Source organism: Penaeus vannamei, chromosome 11 (genome assembly GCF_042767895.1).
Source record: "Penaeus vannamei isolate JL-2024 chromosome 11, ASM4276789v1, whole genome shotgun sequence".
NCBI lineage: Eukaryota > Metazoa > Arthropoda > Malacostraca > Decapoda > Penaeidae > Penaeus > Penaeus vannamei.
In genome coordinates, this window is record NC_091559.1 from 12,739,455 (window position 1) to 12,754,454 (window position 15,000).

General features: G+C 43.2%; 1 protein-coding gene across 12 annotated transcripts in view; it reads right to left on the bottom strand.

Moving 5' to 3' along the window:
• LOC138859125 (uncharacterized) overlaps window positions 1–15,000 on the bottom strand; it is a 16,342-nt gene that overhangs the window by 73 nt on the left and 1,269 nt on the right. For 3 of the 12 annotated variants that reach the window (XM_070126971.1, XM_070126970.1, XM_070126969.1), the window contains exons 2-10: window positions 14,367–14,399; window positions 4,119–4,297; window positions 3,732–3,857; window positions 3,426–3,482; window positions 2,111–2,290; window positions 1,511–1,690; window positions 1,256–1,303; window positions 451–548; window positions 1–321 (exon numbers count right to left, since the gene is read on the bottom strand). The exon at window positions 1–321 is cut by the window's left edge and continues 73 nt beyond it. In XM_070126971.1, coding sequence (XP_069983072.1) covers window positions 235–321; window positions 451–548; window positions 1,256–1,303; window positions 1,511–1,690; window positions 2,111–2,290; window positions 3,426–3,482; window positions 3,732–3,857; window positions 4,119–4,296 — 954 coding nt within the window. In that variant the 5' untranslated portion in view covers window position 4,297; window positions 14,367–14,399 and the 3' untranslated portion in view covers window positions 1–234. Of the gene's footprint in view, window positions 322–450; window positions 549–1,255; window positions 1,304–1,510; window positions 1,691–2,110; window positions 2,291–3,425; window positions 3,483–3,731; window positions 3,858–4,118; window positions 4,316–14,366; window positions 14,400–15,000 lie in introns of all 12 variants that reach the window. The other 9 variants (XM_070126964.1, XM_070126965.1, XM_070126967.1 and 6 more) reach the window with 9 other exon arrangements.

The window sequence follows — 15,000 nt, forward strand, 5'->3', positions numbered from 1 at the left end:
GAACATAAGTGTCTGAAGGAACATGGTCAGAAGTTGAAAGCCTCTTCCTTCCTCTTCAATACAAGGGCTTAAGGTCTCTGTAAACAATTAGGAACGAAGAGACCACACTACTTTTATTTTGAGTAAAATCATGTACCTTTTACATACTGTTGTAACTAGTCTGACAAGTTGCAGTTATATATTACTACTATTTCAACTGAAGTTTTAGCGTACACAATGGTTTCGTGACCCTCTTTATAAGTGTTTGGTCTCTTGTACTTTGTTATCACCGGTTGGTCGCTGTTGCCTGTTGAACTCTCTCTTTTGAGTCCGCTTCCTGCGCTGTAATAACAGTAAATAAGTACTTCTGAACCATAGACTTATAGCATTACGTGTTATAGGAGCGAAATTGTGCACATATAAGATCTAAATATATGTATATCATGCATTTTATTAGACAAGTCAACTTACTACTTGAAAGAGTATGCCGTTCCCCAGCCACACGAGACCTATGACAAGGAAAATGACCTCCACAGCCAGGACCAGCTTCATCCACCACTGTACTTCCTCTGCAATGTGTTCATCCCTTGAAATGCTTTGGATTCTTGCAGTTGTAAATATATAGAATTTCGATACTGATCTCTCCCTCTCTTTCAATAATATTCATGCATTTGAGATAAAGAAAGACGGTATATATATATATATATATATATATATATATATATATATATATATATGTGTGTGTGTGTGTGTGTGTGTGTGTGTGTGTGTGTGTGTGTGTGTGTGTGTGTACGCATATACATTGTATATGTATGTGTGAATGTGCGTGTGTGAATACATATGTATGTATAAATATATATATATATATATTTATATATATATATATATATATATATATATATATATATATATATATATACATGTATATGTAGATATATACATATATATACATACAAATATTTGTATATTTACACATATATTTACATATATATATATATATATGTATGTATGTATGTATGTATGTATGTATGTATGTATGTACCTATACATTTATAGTTACATTATATGCTTACAGTTAATATTTCTAATTATCCTTATCTTATGCTAACGATGAAAAACCAAGACCGAATATCAAGAAGCTAACGTAGAAAGTAATCATTTCGAGATTTCATTTATTTTGACGATTCGCATATACTCAACTCCATGACTTTTTAGTTCACGTCTGACTATTTTTAAAGGTAATTCAGTGGATTTTTAATAGGAAATGAGAAATTACTTTTCTCTTTCGTTGCTGGAATTGCACACTCTGCACTGTCTGGACACCCTGCAAGCAAAAATAGAACCTGTATCTCCAAGTGTTAATGACAAGAAAAAAGTCTCTAATGACATGAAAAAGTTGACGTTATACAAGTATCGTAAACTATATTAAGCATGGACTATCGTAAGCTATCGCCTACGTCAGTATCATGTATCATGAACTATCGCCAATAAAATACAAAGCCTCATCTCAGCAGCGTAGAAAAGAACTGACAGGAAGGAGTGACGTCACACCCAAGGGCCCAATAAGATGACGTCATTTCGTGTCCTCGGTAACTTCCCACGAACATCCTGCTCATGAAGTGCTCGTATTCGTTGTAGTCGTCGCCTAGGTCTTCAGGGCAGTGGAGAGACAAGTTGAGACTTTCGCTGGTGATGCCACACTGAAGAACGGCTGGATTGATCAAGTCTCCGTCAGAGGGATACGGCAAAAGAGCATGTATGTGCGTAGATCATAAAACAAAGTTTTTTGAGTGTAGGTCAGGTTATTATAACTATGCAGAAAATAAAAGTATTTTGACTGTGCAGATAAAGATATATTGATTATGCAGAAAATAATATTCTTTTTAACTATGCAGAAAATAGAAATAGTTTGATTGTAGATGGTAAAGATACCTTGACTGTGCAGAAAACAGAAATATTCTGACGTAGAAAATGAACTTATTCTAACTGTGAAGCAAATACTTTTACTGTACATGAAACTCATATTGACTGTAAAAAATAAAATCGCTTTTACTGTACATAAAATTAGATTGCTTCAACTGTAAACAAGACACAATTGTCACTCAAGAAAAACATACAAACTTTCCACTACCTTCATGGCTTGTGATGATGATTTGGTGCCACTGTTTTCTCACCGAATCTACATCGTGGTATTTGTCAATAGTCCCCCCCTCCATGCCAAGTTTATTGGCAGATCCAGGCCACCAAAACACGCTGGTGGCAGCTTTGTCCAGGGGCACATACACCCCGTTTAGGCGTTGAATGGAGCACTCTGGCGGAGACCAAAGCAGAACGCGTTTTTGAAAGATACTGAATGCATTACATATTGTCCAAGGGAGAGATAAGCAAGCAAAGCGAATATGGAGAGGTTTTACACTATATTACGGTGTGGGGAAGTGATCTAGTCATGACTTTTGGGTATATTCACGTTTTCATGCTCGACCCTTCCTTGTTTGTTTGCAACACGAAGCCTTGGTTTTATTGGGAAAAGGCGTCACCATTGAATCGACCAAAACTAACCTTATAGCATTGAAGATATTTGATTATCAATCACTATTCATTGAATAAACTTGTCTCGCAAATGAATAATAACGAAGTTATATAATTTTCAAAATAAATAAGAATAATAAAACGAGGCGAGATTCACACGGAAGCTGCGGGAATACTGACCAAATTGTCCACTGCGCATGCGCGGGTCTCTCGTACCCGTACTGTTCCTGTTATCTCGCCTGTGACGTCACGGCCAGTGTCACGATTTCATTGGTCAATTGTTTGGCGGCTAATTTAATAGCCAATGGGAAAAGAATTCAAGAGGGAAACAGCCAATGAATGAACATTGACTAAAATAGAAACAATGAAATTCATTTTTCAAATTAGTCTCGCCATGACTTCCGCGCGTGTAGGATGTCGTATCAAACCATTCCAATTTATCAAAAACTATTTTGAAGACGATGAGGCTAGCTTGAAACCATTACGTGAACACGGAGTTCTACCCTCTGAAATGCCCTGCGATCGGCCGTCGCGTCGCTCGTGCTCACGCAGACCTCCGGCGCTTCCGCTTCCGCAAGCCTCTCCACTGACATGACGACCCTCACCCCGGCCCCTCCTCTGCATAGGGATGGTTTAGGTTTATTTTCACTGAAGTGACTAAATGTACGGTGCTTCACGTGCGTACGAACGTCATGTGGAAAACGAACCCCAGAATCAACCGAACCAGAACAATCGAAATCGAACGAGTTTAGTTTCGTCCCGAAAAGCGTTGGTGATGTCTTTTTCCATATTTGCCGAAGCCTTCAGGCTTTATAGATTATTTCTACATAATAAATCAGTGATATGCGTCCACAAATAAAGTTTAAATTATAAAATAATCTAACGTAGTTTGCAAAGAAAAGGAGACACCGAATCACCTGTTGACGCTGACGCCTCCTTGCACTCGCCCATTGAGTTGTTTAGACAGGGTGTTGCTGTAAAAATGGATCATTAGTACACGGCAGAGGAAAACTTTTGCCTGTTACTTTAATGTGTGTATGTATTTGGATTTGCATGTTTGTTTGTCTACATGTTTATGAATGTGTGTATACATGTGGTTGTACCCTTGTCTACATGCTCATAAATATGCGGATGCTCACATATACTTGTTTCCATATAAATACACCAAAATATTACATGACACATAACCATATGCTCCCCAGCTGTGCAAAAGGGCTTCTTACCACACGGATATTGCGCGCAGTCGAATGCGAAGAAGGTTGGCTGTTCGCAATAGATGTAGAGGAAGTCCTCTTTACTGCACAGACTCTCCGGCAAAAATGAAGGGGCAGTTAGGCAGTACTTTGACCCTGTTGAGATGGTTTTTATTAATTATCTCAAAAGAAATCTAAAATCTTTACAAACATTCAGGTATGCAGACATATTCAAATGTTAAATGGCTGTAGATGAGATCTTTAAGAGTTTGAAATTCTTCCTTTTAGTGCCATAACATATTGTGTGTGTGTATGGATGTGTACATGTGTGTGCAGCATGTATCTATTTATAAATATAACCTCCAATACCCATTACACTACCACACACGAATAATACCAAGGAAGGAGAACCGCTACCATACTCTTTTTCTCCACGGAGAGCTCGTACCAGCGCTGAGGCAACTCTGCAGTGAACTGTCTCTTCGCCGGCCCCGAGACCCACAGCTTCTCCGAGGGCCTGACCGGCCACCACCACACGAAGAGGGGGCCGTCGCCGTAAGGAACCCACGCGCCTTTCAGACGAAGCGCTCGGCATTCTGGAGGAGGGGAGGGAACTTTGAGCTAATTCTAGACGTCATTGTCAAGGGCAACTCTAAGTGATAAAGGATTTAACATATTTGTCATGGTCCAAGTTATGTGTCATTATGAAATGACGTACTTTTCATGTCTAAATATATATAAATGACGTATACAGGAATGAAGTGTTTGCAATGGTCTAAAGAATGAGTTGTCACTTAGACCTTGGCCCAAAAATATGAAGGTAGAGACAGAGAGGTAGATGAAAAACTAGATCTGACGTGTTGAAAGTCTGAATACATAATATGGCGAAGAAGACTTAAAGCGTCTTCTGTACGCACCATAAAAGTTAGTCCCGCATTAAGCTTTAATCCAGATCTCCAGTGCGCATGCGCAATGACAGTGTCCAGGCTGAACTTTTAATACACCTCTGGTTCAGCATTAATTCTTAAGCTTTAAATCTAATCCTAGTTAATCCTACAGCTGGTTAAGCCCACCAATCATGTACTGATACATAATGACGTCATCATCTCCCTAGAAAAGATGGAGTTGAGTTGCCCTTTACTTCCATAGTGACAACGAAAACAATTCTGACATATTAATTCCAAAGATGTGTGTGAAAATGCATCACTATGTATTCACAGTTGTGGAGTATTCAGAGAATTTCAGAGTATACAGGCAAAAAATAAACGTCATTTCCATTTGGGGAAACATTTCCCACCTTATGCAATGTTTAAATCAAATATTAAAAGAAAGCTTCACTATTAGGTTTCAAATCCAAAATATAACTTCCTGATCCTTTACACTCTTGGAGAATTGCAAATCCGCTTGGAATTTGTTATCAATATCCTTGCTGGCAACATCCTGAAAAGCTACCCTACCTGTGCCCTTCGATCACACGCCGGGAAGGGCTGTCAGAGAAAACGAAAATAATGATTTGATGTTACGAATATTTTACATTTGTTACCTTCAGTTTAACTGCCTATAATATTCAATAGCTATTTGAAGCCACATTTATATACTATTTGTACTGGCACAGATTTGTCTTCATGATATTATGCTACTGTATAATCCTATAAGTAGATATTTGTTCCCATTATAAACATTAGCTGTAATATGAACATTACAGTCGGTGACTGCTAAATATTTTTACACAAATACCTGCTATTTCAGGAAAAACAACAAATTTACTAATAACCATGCTGATTTACGCACCTAACAGCGGTGTCTTGTATCTTCGGTGCAAGTACTGTGGATTTGGAGTAAACTTCAATAAGGTATTATGGCAGAAGGATTTACATCCGCCATTTGACTAGCCTAATATCTCTTTAGTGAGTGACTGGTGTGGGTGTGAGTTTCCACAGTTATGGGTGGGTGATAGAGTGGAGTTGGAGATCGACAGGGAAGCCGGTGCGGCTCCCTGATGACTAGGGCTTGGGTAGGCCTGGAGCTGATTGCTGTGATCAAGCTCAGTTAGAGGATCGAAGTGTGATCTTGGCCCGGACGCTGGAGCTTAATTACTCTCAAGCTATGGCAGCGACCCGGGAGCGAGGAGAGCCTGCGGTCCAATAGACGAGGTGTGGAGTGTCTGTGTCAACCAATCAGGTCTCAGCATTTGCCTTCGAGAAGTTGCTGAGCGTGAGGTGCGAGGACCGGCTGTGGACCTGAGTGACCGAACCTGGAGGAAGTATGCCGCGCTGCAGGTTGTGGGGTTGGCAACAGTATTAACTTTTAGACGTATGCATAAGACATACGACTTGCCCTTTACACACTTCACACCAGCAGCACCAGGACCTCTCCTCTAGCTTACGCTCTACCCTTTGCTCCTGCTCTCGTTCACACTCCCGCACTCGCTCTCTTACGTGAGGTTCCTGGCGCTCTACGAGGACACCGGCGGACGCCGCTCAACATGCATAGCTCCCCTATGCAGTGCCAAGCATTATTCGGAGGAGATTGCGCCCAAAGGCCATCAGACCCTCCTTCGGCTCCTCCCAGCCAGGCGCTCTCCTCTCCCTGTGTCCTTGGTCCCTTATACAGACCTTGCTCGGGACGGCCCTAGGGGGGACATGATGACTCTGGGGTCGCCATGGAGGCCTGCTAAAGAGAGGATTTGACTCCTCCATTAGTGGTCTCGCCCCTTGTATCCCTGATTTTACTATCACCACATCTTCGGCATTAGGATGACTCTATGTGCACCTTCTGGTGAACTGGACCCCATCTTCGGGCTCGTGCTCGGACGTGGGCAGACATTTACCTCCCAAAGGGGAGGGTGTGTCAGGGGGGCCTTAGCATGCCTGCCTTACAGTGCATATACAGAGTTGCGGCTCTTTGATAGGGACCGGTCTGGCAGACCATCCTAACTTGCCACTGTAACTCGCTCGGCTAGCCATGATTAGGCAGGTAGTTCCCCTCCAACACCTGTTCAGTGTTGTATTAGCTGCTGCTAAACTGAATAGTGTCCCTATTGGTAAGGTCATTATTGAGGTTAATGCCTTACCATGTTTCTGAAAAGCCCTTTGGGTGGCTCTACAGAAACTTGTCCCTTCCACAGATGTGCTGATCTTTGGGTGGCCCCCTCTCCCCTCCCGTTGAGGCGTTCTGGCCCACTGCATAGCACCACTAGAAGGACAAAGCCAGAAAGAGGTGCCATCCTCGAAGCACTCAACCCCAGATAGTGTCATGGTGCTATCCATAATTCTGCTAAGCCTTTGGGTGGCCTTACAGAATACAGCCAACACAGAGGTGTCATCCTCTTGCTCAAACCATGAAAGACCCTCTAGCCATCCTTGTCCTCGGGAGGCTCCCTCTCCCTCTCGTTGAGGCAACCCTCCCTATGGAAATGGGTCACAGCCAAAATAGAGGTGTTATACCCTCATGAAAGACCCTCCAGTAACCCTGGGTCTTGGGTGGCCCCCTCTCCCTCTTGTTGAGGCGGCCCTCCCCCCATAGACAGACCTACTGGAAGGGGTCTTCGACAAAACAGAGGTGTCAGCCTCTCGCAAAACCAACTCACCTTCCTAGGCTGGTCTTGGGACTGTTCCCTCTTCCTCCACCCCCATCAACTAATGCCTAGGAAGAGCTGAGCCCTCACTTTCAATGATGCTTAACCTGTAGGAGGGGCAGCATCCCCTCTGGTCTCTCTCCAGAGGTTCTATATCCTAGCCCCGCTATCAATGATGCATGTCCTGTAGGAGCGGAGGCATCACCTCTGGTCTCTCTCTCCAGAGGTTCTATTTCCTACCCATGCGTTTGCCGTGCATGGCAGCTTTGTGAGCTGTGAGACAGGAGTCCTGGAGTTTGAGCGATGCCGTGAATGAGTACGCCCTGTGGCTAGCAACACACCTCTTTGGTCCTCTATTCCGGCAAGATGGGAGGCCTGAACTGGCTTGATCAGGTCAATTGGCTGGTCTCCAATATGAGGCTAGGGTCAAGCAGTTGCTGTGTTGTTTGGCCTCACACAGGTCCCGTGAGAGCCGTCCCACAAACAACACAGTGACTGCATATAACCTCTCGTTAGCGCCCGTGGCTGTTAGAGAATGTGCTCTAACATACAGCCTCCCCTTGTTGGACTCTGTGGTGGGTGGGGTTGCGAGAGGCAGAACCAAAAATAAATACCACATGACTAATTCAATCAAATCCACCCCCTCTCTAAATTATCAAAACTATAACGATCACAGCATGGTACTGACCAAGGCAGTCACCCTGAAGCCTTACAAGGCTACAGGGGGACAAAAGAAAGCTAAAACGTAGGCCGATCGTGTCGGGCCTGCAGCCAAAAGCATGGACAAGACAGAAAAATCACCCCCAACAAAGTTTGTCCATGCACCTCAGACCGAGAGAAATCTGAAATCTCCTCAGAATTCTCAAAGTCAAGAAGGGGCTCAAGCTGAACCAGCTAAACCAGCTGCCCCTACTACTAAAGACCTTAAACCCATGTTAAGGGGAAGCGCGAACCCACCCCAAATCTCTTCATGCACTTTAAGGTACCAAAGAAGCCTGAAGACTTCGACAATGCCTACCAGCTGGTTAGGGTATTGGAAAAGGAAAAGTAAGTCAGACTCTCAATCCGAATTGCTAGAGATGAGGGCATGATTATTGTCCCCAAAGACAAAGCCACCCTGAACTTCCTGCAGGAAACCAAGGTGCTTAAAAATGGGAGAAAAGTGTGCATCTCGCCACTGACCTCCCAAGAGAACAGGAACAAAATAGTACTACTTGGTTTCCCATTAGGGTTTGACGTGTAGGTGATCGCGTCTCTCCCTCAAGTGGTGGAGGCTTCCCGCATGACCAAAGGGAAGTCTCCAACCAGGCAAGTCCTGGTAACCCTCAAGGGAGCCCCAATCACCACCCTTGATCTGGGTAACTGGGGCTCGTACGAGCTCAGGATATATGTGCCAGAGCCCTTGAGGTGTTTCACTTGCCAGAAATTTGGACACCACCAGGCCAACTGCAAGGCCAAAGCCAAATGTGTGTGTGCAGCAAGGCACATAAAACAGAAGTGTGCATCAAGGCACACTAAGATGGTCAGAAGGACACAACAGCCAAGTGTCCAAACTGTGCCGAGACATCATGCTTGCTCTGCCAGGAAACAGGTAGTCATCAAAAAGCAGAAACAAGCCAAAAAGCGTCCTGACTTTGTCACAGCGCCCCCAGGCACCCATGTTTGGGGACAGAATAAAAGGGAAAGGACTCCCCAACCTCCTAAGAAGGAGACATCTCCCCAGCCAAAGCCGGATACCTCCAATCCAGAGGAATTCCCCAGGCTTGCTAGTGGCGAGAAAAAGAACCTAAGGAAAAAAAGTTCACAGGCCACAGTAAAGGTCCCCCCAGTAGACGACAATCTTTCCTTTGACGAGAAGGATATGACTCTCCTGTTGAGTGCTGTAGTTTCTGCAGTACCAACAGCCTTGGGGAGGACCAGTGAGGAGGCGGAGAAGGCAGTCCAGGTCGCCATGACAGCTATGATCCAAACTGTTGCAGCTCTGAAGGGAAGGAAGCTAGAAGCCTCCAAACCGAAAAAGAGCTGCATTCCCCACCCTAAATCCTCGAATGGCACACTAGCTTCGGGAGAAGCATCACGGGAAACCCCAGCTAGTCTGTCAGGACAGACTGAAACTGTGCAGCAGATGCCCTCACTACAGGCTGAGCCTGTACAGCCAAAGTCTGATCCCTTGATTCGAGGTGGCACTCTCAACCTAGGCTCTACACCTCTCGGTAGACCCTTAATCAGAGTGTCTCACTTAGATGAAGATGTACGATCCTGATATATATCAGATGCCACCAGCACTGGGACTTCTGAAGCTGGAGACGAATATGAAGTAAGTGACACTGAGTAACCATCATGGCACACAATCTAAGCATTCTGCAGTGGAATATCTGTTGTTGTAAAAGTAAGAACTCCTTTCTCCAGTCAACAGTGCGAGCAAGGAACATTGACGTCGTCATGCTCCAGGATACACTGACTATGGGATCTGTGCACTTCTCAGGTTATCATGTCTTTGCCACTCCAAACCTGGATGGTGATAGAGGCCTGATGACCCTGGTAGAAGAAGCAATCCTGTGCTCCTTAATAGCCAATTCGCCGCAAATGTGGAGATGGCGTTGAATCTCTTGCTGTTGAGATACATTTGCCTGGGGGTCCTATTAAAATATATAATGTATATAGCAAACCACTGTGTGAGAGCTTAGATTTAAACCAGGTCTGTGCTATTGCAACACAAGACCAAGCGATCATAGGGGGAGACTTCAATGCACACATATCTATGCTGAATCCCCGCAAAAGGCCGAACGCGGCAGGCATTCATACAGCAGAAGTGCTTGACACATTCCTAGAGATCGCTCTTCTCAACACCCAAGAACCAACGCATGTGAGGGGAGGGGTCCTAGACCTTACCTTTGCCACTGCAACAATGGTGGAGAGAATTCGGTGGTGTGTCGATGATACGGTTACTAGTGATCACTATGGCATAGTCACCACCCTCATGGCTGCAGGTCCAGTCTAAAGACCACATCACATTCCTAAATAGAAAGCAGACAAGGCAAACTGGTTAGCCTTCCAGAAAGGCTTGGCCCGCTGTCTGAGAGACAATGAACCCCAGAATAATGAAAATGTCGATGTGCTAGAGCCAAGGCTAATCCAGGCCATAAATCAGGCATCACAAACCATCCCCAAAACTCGTCCATGGTCCAGAACTCACAAAGACGCCTGGTACTATAATGACGAGATCATAGAGGTCAACCACAGGGTCAATATGTGCAGAAAAAAAATTCCGACGGCAAAGAACTCCCGACAATCTGGCCATATTGAGGGAAGGTGTTGTGGATGCCAAGGAAACTGCCAATAGAGTAAGGCAGGAAAAGTGGTTGGAATGGTGCCAGATTTTTGGACACCAGACCAGCCTTACAGAGTTGCGGAAACGGGTCAGGCAAGCGACAGGCCGCCAAGCCCCGAAATGCACTTATCATGACCCACAGTCAGAAGCTAACAGATTGGTGCTTGAGTTCTCAGCTAGAACCAGCAAGGCTTGCTCTCATCAGAGACAAGGCACTTGAACCCGATGACACGGATGCCTTGTTCTCTCTTGGGGAACTAAGAAAGTCATACAAAACCAGCTCTGGATCAGCACCGGGATCTGATGGGATCTCCTACCCCATCATTTTGCATTTAGGTCTGGCAGAAAGCTTGCATTCTTGCAGCTTATCAACAAATCCTGGCCAACCACCACGGTGGCCCAGAGCTGGAAACAAGCCACAATAGTTTAAATCCCGAAACCAAAGGAGCCTGGCATGTACCGTCCCATCTCTCTTCTCAGCTGCCTGAGTAAAACAGCTATGGTACTCAACAGGCTCCAATGGAAGACAGGACCCCCTCAGGAACACCTGCACGGGTTCATAAGGGGTAAGAGCACTGCACACAGCATTTCCACACCCCTAAGCACCTCACCTGCGGTGGTTGTCTTCCTAGACCTGGAGAAGGCTTTTGAATTGGCAAGCCAGCTTGCCATTCAAAAGACCCTAATCCACAAAGGTGTCAAAGGCAGACTATTGGCCTGGATTGCTGACTATTTTAAAAACAGGTCAGCAAATGTCAGATTTCAAGGCCACCTCTCGCAGCAAATGCCACTTGAAAATGGAACACTTCAGGGTGGGGTTCTCAGTCCAGCCCTTTTCAACACCCTCATGTCCAACATACTCGACATTCACCTGCCAGAGGGATGCAAGATCATCTCTTATGCTGATGACTTGGCAATCATACCCTCTGGCAATCACTGTCTAACTAGAGCTCAACGTTGTCTGAACCTGGTGTCTGAAGAGTGTTGTAGGACAGGCCTAAAAATATCGGCAGCAAAATTAAAAGCTATGGCTCTGAGAACTAATGTCAGACAAAAACTCAGTGTTCAGGGTATGGATCTGGAATGGGTTAAGGACTACCTATACCTTGGTGTATGGATAGGACACACACTCACTTTCAAAAAGGAGATCCAATACCTGCTTAACAGAACCAAGGAAAGACTGTCAGTCATGAAAGTCATGACAGGGAGACACATAGGAGCAGGACACAAAGTACTTAGATCATTCTATGTACATACTGTCCGTCCTATTGTTGACTATGCATCTGTTTCAGACCATGAAGCTGTGATATGAAATCTCATTATTCAGGACACTGGAATGGACCACAGATGTCCATGTAACGCAGGGGTACATAAGATACCTATTCAGGTCAGGCGTCGAGAAAAAAATGGGACAGGTTTTCATATGAGAGCTTTACCAACCGCATTGATAATGCGCGAGGTGTTGCCCTCATTGCTTCCAGCACATTAAAAGAAAAACTGGAAACAATACAAAATGAAGCAGCCATGATCATTCTTGGTGCTCCCAAATGGGCAAATGGTCATCAACCTCTTATGGAAGCTGATTTACCGTCCATGGACACCAGAATTGATCTAATGGCAGCAGTTCCTTTCCTGTCCTGCAGGCACCCGGAAACTCTTATCTAAGACAAAGAGTACTCAGACGCCTAGAACAAGACTATCAGTTGTTTGCGGACAACTCTTGGCTCACACATATAGCCAAAGTATTGATACGCTTTCAGCTAAAAGAATCATTGTCTGCCAATGGCATGGACTCCCCTCATCCTTTACTACAAAGAACCCCCGCCGTGGACAAACGAAATGATCGAATTCTCAATTCTAAATCTTACATTGAGAAAAGATCAATATTCCATGCCTAGTCTAAAGGCACAAGTACAAAGGGTCATTGATCACTTGCTACACGGACGGATCAGCGGATCCCATAAACCATACTGCAGGTGCCGGCTTCGCAACAAGGGATACCACAGCATCCATTAGGGCCACTGACAATGCCTCAACGCTTCAAGCTGAAACGGTTGCGATCATCGAAGCCCTGACACACGCGTCCCTAAGGGCAGGACACGTCATTCACACAGATACTAGAGCAACTGTTGACAGCTTACAGCATAGCATGCCCCAAGACAACATCTACCTCCTGACAACTGTACTAACCATAGCCCAAAGAATTATGTCAGGGTAGAAGAATTTTCATTAACTGGGTCCCAAACCACATTGGCATTCAAGGGAACGAGCTTGCTGACGAACTAGCCGAAAAGGGCAGGGATTGCCCCCATCCTCCATGATCGTTAAACCTAGCCGAAGGGGACTAAGCCAAAGAACCAAAGCCACAGCATGTGCGGTCCTCCGGGAAGCACATAGAGAAAATATCACAGACTCGCTCGCTGCTAAGTACTCAGATACTTCAGGCTATGAGCCACTGGCCCTTCCTCCCAATACAAAGTACTAGCTGAAAAGTATTTACGCATATATATGTGTACATGTATATATGTATATATATAAACGCATATGTATACATACTTCCATATATATACATTTACATATATATGTACATGTGTATATATATATATATATATATATATATATATATATATATATATATATATATATATATATATAAACACATGTATACACACATGCATATATACATGTGTATAAATAAGTATATATACATTTACATATACTGGACACACACACATATACACATATATATACATAAATATAAATCTACATATATATATATATATATATATATATATATATATATATATATATATATATATATATATATATATGCATATTTATGTATACATATATATATACATATATATGTAAATATATATATATATATATATATATATACAGAAATTATAACCATTAAAATAATTATTTTCCATCCTTTTTGAAAATTGAAAAAATAAAATAATCGTCCATTTTCACAAAGCATCCGTAACTTTTGTGGTGACATCCAGGGCCGTTGCTAGTAATTACGGGGTCCAATTAGAAAATTGATGGTGGGGCCGCTATTCTACACAGTAAAATTTACGGATATTTATATTTCAAAAAAAAAAAAAAAACGAATAAACATTAGATGCTTGGGATAATAAAATTTTGAAAAGCAATATGAAAAATTTTATTGTTTTACTTTTATGATAAAGCATTTACAGACATACTTGTTTTTTTTTTTTTTTTTTTTTTTGGAAAAGGACTCCTAGTTTTCTTTTTTGCAAAATCTTGCAAAATATTTTCAAAGTCACTAGCTTTAGCAATCTCGTTTTCTATTGAGAGCATTGCCAAATTGTTAAATCTTTCTTGTGAGACCATAGACCTCAAGCATGTTTTAATTAGTTTCAGCTTTGAAAAACTTCTTTCCCTGATGCGACTCTTATTGGCATTGTTAAATAAATCCTCAAAGCAATGAAAACACTAAGAAATGCTGTAAATCTATTGTTTTCTATCAGATATTCGAACAGAGCATAAGGCTTAATTCTGGAGTGAAGGAAATTTTTCAAAGCTTCAAGTTCTTCAGCCAACAGATACCCATCAACGACTATTTTTTCGGTATTTTTTTCAGCGCGGGGCCCCTTCAGGTGCGGGGCCCAATTTGATCAAATCGGTCAAATCAGCTTAAAACCGACCCTGATAACGTCAAAATAAACAGAAGCATGGTCCTCGAGTTGCTACTGATCTAGCCTTTCCCATACTTTGACACATAACTTACTTTCCTTGCACTGACTCTGGCTTTCCACTCCATCTGTTGAGAGAAAGGTGCATTAGAAATATTTGTTAACAGGTATTGTACTTGTTTATTTTCCGAGCAAATAAGATCATCAATATTAAAACCATCTTTCAAACTTTGTAATGTACATTTTATTTTCTTTCTTTCTTTTTGTTGTTATTGGAAACCTCAGCAATATCACAATGTGGAGATGTAAAGCACGAGAAAATACTAGCACAACTTTATGTTTGATCAATTTTGAAGATGAATCTTACACATTAAATCATGCATACACTACAACACCAATGTTGTAGTTTCTGATACGCAAACTCACATTCATAAGGATAAGGACAAGTCCGATATGCAAAGCTGAGCCTCATCCGGGCCATGAGGGAGCCCGGTCTGTGCCGATTAATATCGACTCGATCAACGTGTGTCAGCGAGTGCTGACGCGACAGAGCTTAGTCCTTACCTGCCGTGGTGCTCAGCCACAGCAGTAACCTTCGAGCTACAATTGCAACTTCTCGCGCCTGGGCGGGGCGCGAACCGCCGACCCCTCGGATGAGAGGACGGCACGTTACCACTGTACTAGCCTGGAGGCTAAATTCACAATACCATGCACACACAATACATATAC